General features: G+C 51.1%; 1 protein-coding gene across 1 annotated transcript in view; it reads right to left on the bottom strand.

Annotated features, from left to right (window-relative positions):
- The window catches only part of RTL1 (retrotransposon Gag like 1), a 21,663-nt gene that overhangs the window by 1,004 nt on the left and 12,653 nt on the right, over positions 1-8,006 (bottom strand). Inside the window, exon 3 of the mRNA XM_011370961.2 lies at positions 6-3,031. Coding sequence (XP_011369263.1) covers positions 6-2,947 — 2,942 coding nt within the window. The 5' untranslated portion in view covers positions 2,948-3,031. The remainder of the gene's footprint in view (positions 1-5; positions 3,032-8,006) is intronic.

The following is an 8,006-nucleotide window of genomic DNA, read 5'->3' as shown; positions in this document are numbered from 1 at the left end:
TGGGCGGCAGAGGCCGGCCGCGGTCTTGCCCGGGCTGCTCCATGACGTCAAAGTGGAAATGAGAGAAGAAATACACCCAATGCCCGGGGAGAAGTGCGGTGAGCCTGTCATCGTTCAGAGAGGCCAGGTCCTCCTTGTCCAGAAGGATCATGATGGGCTCCTCGGTGTTCTCCAGGTAGCGGCACCACACCATGAAGGCAGCCCGGATCGGAAGGATCTTCATCTCCAGCGCGGAGTACTCGACCTCGATCGGGGAGATGTTTCGGGAGTAGAAGGCGCAGGAGACTCTCTTGCCCGTTTGGTCGTCGATTTGCACCAGGGTGGCGTGCAGGGCCGTCTTGGTGACGCCCGTCTCCAAGTAGAAGGGGTTCTGGGGCTTGGGGTGGTGGAGGAGTGGCGCCTTACGGAAGGCCCGCTTCAGGCACTCGAAGGCCTCCTGCTCCTCGTCCGCCCAGAAGAAGGGCTTGCTGGTCAGGAGCTGCCGCACCAGCGGCTCGGTGATCATGGTGAAGCGCTCCACGAAGTGGCGGTAGGGGAAGATGAACTCGATCAGGTGGCGCAGGGACTTCTTGGAGCCGGGGATGGGGTAGCCCGTCACGGTGGTCACGATGCTCTTGTTCAGCCTCACGCCTTTGGGGGTGATGACGAACCCCAGGAACTCGGCCGTGTGCCGGTGGAACTGGCTCCTGTCCAGGGAGCAGTAGACGTTGTGGTGCCGGAAGCGAGCCAGCACTTGGCGGACGTGCTGGAGGTGCTCCTCCTGGCTCATGGAGTAGATGAGGACGTCCTGGCCGTAGGACAGCACGGAGTAGCCTAGCATGTCCTTGAGGATAAAGTGCAGCACGCTCTGCGGGATGGTGGGGTCCGGGGAGATCGTGAAGGGCTTGTAGCTCTCCATCTCTTGGAGCTCCAGACCGAACGCCGCCCGCCATACATCCTCTGCCTGCTTTATGTTCATGCTTTCCTCCACCACGGTCCCACGCAGCTCCAGCTTCGTGAACCATGTCGCTCCGTGTAACTGGTCGAACAGTTCCGGAATCATCTGTATGTAGTCCTGTCTGTCGGTCAGCATGTCCTGCAGGTCCCAGTATTCATCCCGCAGCCTGGCTCCCTCTTGCGTCCCAGCACCCACAGGTTCCCAAGGCGCGGAGGAGGGACACTCGTAGAAGGTCTCGCTGTGATCACTGTCTCCAGCCTGCTGAAGCTCAGAGGGCTCTGATTCAGAAAGATCATCGGATCCGTCTGAGCTTGGCTGGTCGGAAGTCTCATCATCTGCTTCCTTCGGGTTAAACACGTCGGCCAGGTCGGAATACTGGGGCGGCAGTCCGGGCAGCAGGCTGATGGCATGTTTCTCCAGCGCGATGCATGGCGGGGGCGGGCGGAAGCAGTTCTTCAGGCAGTAGGGAGAGTGGAAGGTGCAGCGGCCTTTGACCCAGTCGACTTCGGGGGTGTGGACGCGGAGCCAGTTGATGCCCAGGATCACGGAGAAGTTGGGCGACGGGACGATGTCGAACTCGATGGGCTCCTGGTGGTTCTGGTGGATGCACACCAGGGGCTCGGTGTAGAGCCAGACGGGCTCGTTGCCGATCAGCGAACCGTCCATGGTTTGGATCTGCTGCGGGTAGGGCTTCTCGTACAGCTCGACGTAGTGCTCTTGGGCGAACCGCTCATCCATGAAGTTGGCGCCCGCCCCTGAGTCCACCAGGGCCTGCACGGCCACGCTGTGGTAAGGGTTCACTCTCACCATGAGCAGCAGGAAGAGGTGGTCCCGGTCGATGGTGGGGTGGACCTCGCAGGGCAGCCAGCTGCTGACCATCCACCTCTCCGGAGCAGGTGAGTCGATCCAGGTCAGGTTCCGGGGGCGGGCTTCCGGGGGCAGCCTGAGCATGGCCCGTCTCTCCGCCAGCTTCTCTTCTATCTGCAGGACGAGCACGATCAGGCTGTCCAGCGAGTCCGGCTGCGGGACGCGGAACAGATAGTGCCTGATCTCCTCTTTGAGCCCCTGGCACAGGTGGGCCTGCAGGACCTCGTCCGGCCAGCCCAGGGTGGGTACCAGGCCCTGGAACTCGTTGATGTAGTCGATGGCGGCGCGGTCCCCTTGCCTGATGTTGAACATGGCCTCCTCGGCCACCCGCAGCGCCTGCCGGTACTCGAACACGTCGGACATGGCCTCCAGGAAGGACGGGAAGTCCCTGATCAGGGGACTCTCTTCCTCCATCAGAGCTCTGGCCCATTCCAAGGCCAGGCCCGTGAGGTGGCAGATGATGTACCCCACGCGCAGGTGGTCGCTGTAGAACATTCGGGGGTAGCTCTGTAAGATCAGCTGGCAGAGCACGATGAACTCGTGGTATTCTCTGCGGTCCCCGGAGAAGGGTTTCGGGATGGGCAGGTGGCCCGCGCTGACCCCTTTCATCAAGATCTCCTCCGCGACCCTCTGTTGCTCCCTGAGGTCTTGCATCCGGAAGTACAGAGAGATGATGGACCGGACCATGGCCATGAACTCCGCGGTCGAGGCGTCGGTCAGCTCTTCGGGGCGCGGCCCGTCCCCCGCCGCCTCCAGGTCAGTGCTGTCGTCGTCCTCGTCCTGCTCCCCCCACGCGTAGCCTGACGCTTCTTCCGTTTCGCCAGGTGCCTCGTCGACCGGATCCCCCAGCTCCCGGCGGGAACCACCGCGTGACTCCTCCGGGTCTTGGAGTAGGTCATTGGGTGGATCCGTTATTTCCCTCTGTGGGCCACTGGATGGCCCCTCCATGTCTTGGAGGAGATCAATGGGCAGCGCCTCCGTTTCCTGGGCTGGGCCGCTGGCCGGCCCTGCCTCCGCCTGCGCCCCGCCGCCTGACATCTCCACGGCGGCGCCGGATGAGCCCTCGGAGGACTCCATTTGTTTTGATGATGGATTCTTACGCTCCATCATCGTCTCAAATGAGTCTTCAGAGGGTTCTATCATTTCGTCGGCTGGGAGGAGTGTTCTCTGAAGACCGGTAAGGTGGTGACGCGTCTGGCCGGCGACTGCGGGCGCAGAGATCAGACCCTGGTGGGGGGCGGGGCGGGGGGTAAAGACAGCCGTTTAGGGTCTTGACAGGTCAGGGTCAGGTTTTCCAAGACAAACGAGAACAGAGAGACTGGGGGAAGCCTCCCCGCGTCCCACTCGGGGTGCCCCCAGGGAGAGAATCGGTCAGCCCCTGACCGTCTCACCCACCCTGCCTGTCTGGCCGGCCTCCTTCCCACGGCTGTGAGAAATTCACAGCCCATCAATTTTCTGGGGCGATGGGCCCGGGGTGGTGTTGTGGCCGGCCGGCCGGCAGGCACCTGGCGGGGTGTACTGGCCGCTCATTTCTCCCTGGCACCTGTGCCTGGTCGACCCTCCTTCCCTCCTGTGGTCACCCAGAAGGCACAGGGGTCACATCTTGTTAGCCCTGGCAGGCGAGGCACCCCGGAGCAAGCTTGGTGGGGCGGGGCTGTCCAGCAGAGACGCCCACGGTTTGACCAGTTCAGGGGAAGAGGGGAAAACGGGCACTTGGCCACTGACCTGTCATGTTGGGTCAGCAGCCCCAAATATCTCTCATTTCCTCTCCCAGATTCCGAGTAGAACCTGGGGAGGCCGGATATAGAGATCTGGATTCCGGGTTGCATTTTTCCCGTAAACATTTACAAAACTTGTACGATGTGCCAGAGACGTGCGCATCTGTGACGGGATTCTGACTCGGAATTCTGTGCTGATTTCTATTCCTTTCTCTCATCGACTTCCAATGCTGTGTTCTCCACAGCTCTGAGCTGCTCAGGAGACCTGCCCGTCAGCTCCTACCCCCTCCTAAAATCTGCACGTCCCCAGGATTGTTCTCTTTGTTTGGGGGGAAGGCGTGTTGGGGTTCTACCTCCAGCATCGGGCCTCAGTCCCACGTGTGCACACGTATTGACTGGCCCCAGGTGGGGCTGACCTTGACCTCTTCGCTCTGGTAGACACCCCTCTCTCTGTTGCTGGTTGGTTTCCTCCCAGCAGGGGGGTGTATCCAGTGGAGCTGGGATATCGAGTGAGGGGTGGGGATGGGGCAGAGCCAGAGGTACCCTTGACACCTGGTCGCCCTGGAATGGCTTTTCGAATGTCTAGTTCTGGGTGGTTTAGTGCGCCGAGACCGAGTTTAAAGAGACGTTTTGGTTGGGTGATTTGCACTGTTCTTCTCGCACGGCACGTGGACTTCTGGTCATTCCAGAAATGAACTCTACGGTTCCTGCTCTTTATACATTTATTTAACACCTTTCGTTACTTCTGAGTTTTCTCTTTAACTGCGGGGCTGATCATTAAAAAAAAAAAGAAAGAAAGAAAAACAAACAAACACACACACGCGCCCTTCTGTAAAACCCCTAATGGCTAAAATCCAAACTTTTCAACAAGATTCAGAATTCTGATCTGCTGTTTCTCAAAATTAAGATCTTGTTAGCGTGACAGTTAAATTTGATCCCGCAGGCCCTCTGATGAAAACCTTTTGCTGTTTATTTACTGTCTACTATCTTGAATCCAAATCTTTTAGCATAAAAATTCCTGACACATAAACTCACCGACATCATTTTCTGGCTAAAATTCTGAGGCCTTAGAATAATAGAAAATTACGATCATGTCTGTCCTCGAGGTAGAGAGTACCTTTTTTTAGTATAATGTACGAATTACGTAAAATCCTCCTGGTCATCGGTCACCATCTGTCTTCATCACAGCAGCATAGACAGAGCACGTCACATAAATTAACTCACTTCCTCTTCATAAAAGTCCTATAAGGTGTGTATTATTATCATGAAATGCCAAGTCCCTGATGTAAAATTCTAACCGAAATACAAAATTTGGCAAATTTATCGGCAGACTTATCTATTAGAAATAAAAATGTCAGCATGTCTTCTAAAACTCTGAAAACCCTATACTGACTACAATTAAAAAATTTAAATTGGTTACAATTTAAAATGTAAAACCTCAGTATCTGTCTTAAAATCCTTAAAACCCTTTATAGGGTAATATTTAAAATTTAAAATTTAAGTTGGCTAATATTTAAAAATTTAAATTTCAGTATGTCTCTTAAAACCCTTTATTGGCTAATATTTAAAATTAAAAAATTTAAATTGGCTAAAATTTAAAATCTCAGTATGTCTCTTAAAGTCTTTAAGGCTCTTTATTGGCTAAAATTTAAACTCCTTAGCAAAATGATTTAAAAACTCGATCATACACCGTCTTAATAGAAAGTCCACACTTATATGTAACCGATTAAAACCTTCGACATCCTGTCTTGATACTCAAATGTAATATCCTTGACATGTTATAAACACCCGATCTTCATACTCCTTAACCTCAGAGTTCAAACTTTTAGCAAGATGCATAAAAGTTATCCCGCGACTTCTCCGTTTAAAGCTTAGAAAAGTTTCTTCTCACTGCTTATAATATGAAATTCCAATCACTTAGCATAAAATAAAAATTTTTACCATGCAGTTTATTTGCACACTGATGGATATAGAACCCCAAATCTTACTGGGCCACTTCTTAAACTCTTTATTGGCTTAATTCCAAACCCGAAAGCATGATATAAAAATTCGACCATGTCATTCCTCAAAAGGTCACACTTCCTTGCGAGGTACATGAATTTGGTCCTGTAACTTCTGCTTAAAACCCTATAATATCTCGTAATCACCTCCGAGACAAGCTCTAAACTCCTTGGCATGAAAAATACATCTTACTCTACAATTTCTCTGCACACCATTCTTAACCAAACACAGAAGTGTTGCCATGTCCCTCTCTTAAACTCGCTTAATGGCTGAAATCCAAATTCCTTAGCAGACACAAAAATGGGATCCTGTCATCCCTCAAAATGGTGTCCAAACTTCTCAGCGTGCTATGTGAAGTCAATTATATGACCTTTGCATAAGACCCGCCCCTCCATCCCTCCCTCTAAGTGACCCAGTTCCTCTGCATACAGACAGAGTGTACTTGTGCCAAGGGTTGCCTCCTTCGAGCGGTCCACACTCGCTCATTATCTGTTTCATCAAATCCAGACACCTTAGCATGAAACGTGTTTTACCAGCTAATTCCCCTGGAGACAAAACTCTCATCAGTCACTCCTTAAAACCCCGTACTGGCTAAAGTCCAAATGCCTCTGCACGAGGGCTCACAAATGAGATCCTATCCCTCCCCAAAAGGAAACGCTCGAATGCCTTCAACTCTCCCATAAAATTTCATCTCCTTGGCATGTTATAAAAATCTGATTATATTATCTTTACCATAAAAATCCACTTTTGTAGCTCTGCCGAAATGCATAAGTTTGATCATGTAACTCCTCAATTTAAAACTTTTCAAGGTTTCTTCATTGCCTGTAACATAAAGTCCCAACTGCTTAACATAATTGCAACGTTTTACCATGTAATTTATCTTCAGACTGGTCTATAAAAAACCCTCAATCTCACCCCGTCATTCTTTTAAACCCCTTTTTGGCTTACCTCCAAACTTATTAGCATGATATAAAAATTTGATCTTGTCATCCCTTAAAATAAAATTCACACTTCCTAGCACAGTATATAAAATTTGATCCTGTAACTCTGCCTTAAAATCTTCCACTGTCTCTCAGTTGTGGAATTCTGGAATAAAAGTCCACATTCTCAGGGTAAAATGTGAATTTCATTTTGCAGTTTCACTGCAAACTACTTATCGAATATACACACACACACACAAAATCCCACCACGTCCCTCTCTTAGAACTTTTTATTGGCTAAAATAAAATTCCGAGGCAAGTGCAAAAATCTAATAATTGTGTTGGAGCCTGGAAATAAGTTCCCAATATTTTCGCGTATTCCTAGTGTTGATCGTGTGGGTCCTGTGATTAAGCGCCATCACATCTCCGCGTGCTCTGCAAGCCACTTTAGCATCCCCTCGACCTAGAAAGTCCGAATGTTTTAGCACGATACTGGAATTTGTGGCTGTTCCTTTTCTACTCACAACTTTCAGTGTTTCCTATAATATGAAGTCCAAAGCCATTGGCGTTAAAATACATTCTATCATGTGTTTTTCAGCAGACTTAACCTCCCACGAGCATAAATCTCACCATCACGTTTCTTAAAACTCTATGGCAAGAACCCAAATGCCTTACCACGATAGAAAACTTCGATCCTGTCTCTCCTCAAAATCAAGTTCAGATTTCTTTCCCAAAATGTCTATTCATGAAACCGCCACTTAAAATCACTTAAAATCAGCGTCTTAGCATGGCACCCAAATTTACTCGTGCGATTCTTAGTTTAAAACCTTCCACATTTTATGCTCACGACATCAGATCCAAAGGCCTGAGCGCGGAACGAGTCACACCAAGTGTTTGTTAAACTGAAAAATCTTGACATCGCTCTTCAATACATAGGATAAAAAGCCTAAATTCCTTTGCACGAAACCAAACATTTTCACCATCTCCAATTTCTGGCTTCAATTTCTCGTTCCTCCTCATACTTTACCGGGCTTCTGTCCCCAAACACATCTTGATTTGATTGTCCCTGGGGCTTTTTGTTCTGTTTTGTTTTTAATGCTAGTACCTCCATGGGTAATTCATTAATTCATGTCCCCATTCTTTTTTCCCCGGGCCAGGCATGTGGAAAGAATGGTGCAGTCTCCCTCTGCAGAGTCACCACTCCGTCACCAGCAAGGAGGCGAGGACCACGCCCTCGCCTGACATGCCACAGTGCTGGAGTCGAGGTGAGTGAGGGTCCTGGGGGGGCAAGGCCGGGGTCTCCCCCTAACCCCGGTGAGGGTTCCTGGGCCCAGCTGGCTGCCCCTTGGCGAGGACTTGGGCATCACTGGGGCCACCGTTTCAGAAAGCGGAGGGGCCTCCGCCCTCCCATCTGCCGCTTCGGACGGCCCCCCACGCCTGCAGGCTGCCTGCTCTTTTCTGGGCCCTCATCCCTACAAATGCAGCGTGACACACGCCGAGGTCTCAAGCCTCGGGACGATTTCTTGAAGAAATATCTGATTTGGAAATTCTCAACTCCCACCC

The sequence above is a fragment of the Pteropus vampyrus genome, unplaced genomic scaffold (genome assembly GCF_000151845.1).
Source record: "Pteropus vampyrus isolate Shadow unplaced genomic scaffold, Pvam_2.0 Scaffold178, whole genome shotgun sequence".
Taxonomy (NCBI): domain Eukaryota; kingdom Metazoa; phylum Chordata; class Mammalia; order Chiroptera; family Pteropodidae; genus Pteropus; species Pteropus vampyrus.
Note: the sequence above shows the minus strand (reverse complement) of the source record. Positions and strands in the feature narration are given on the sequence as shown.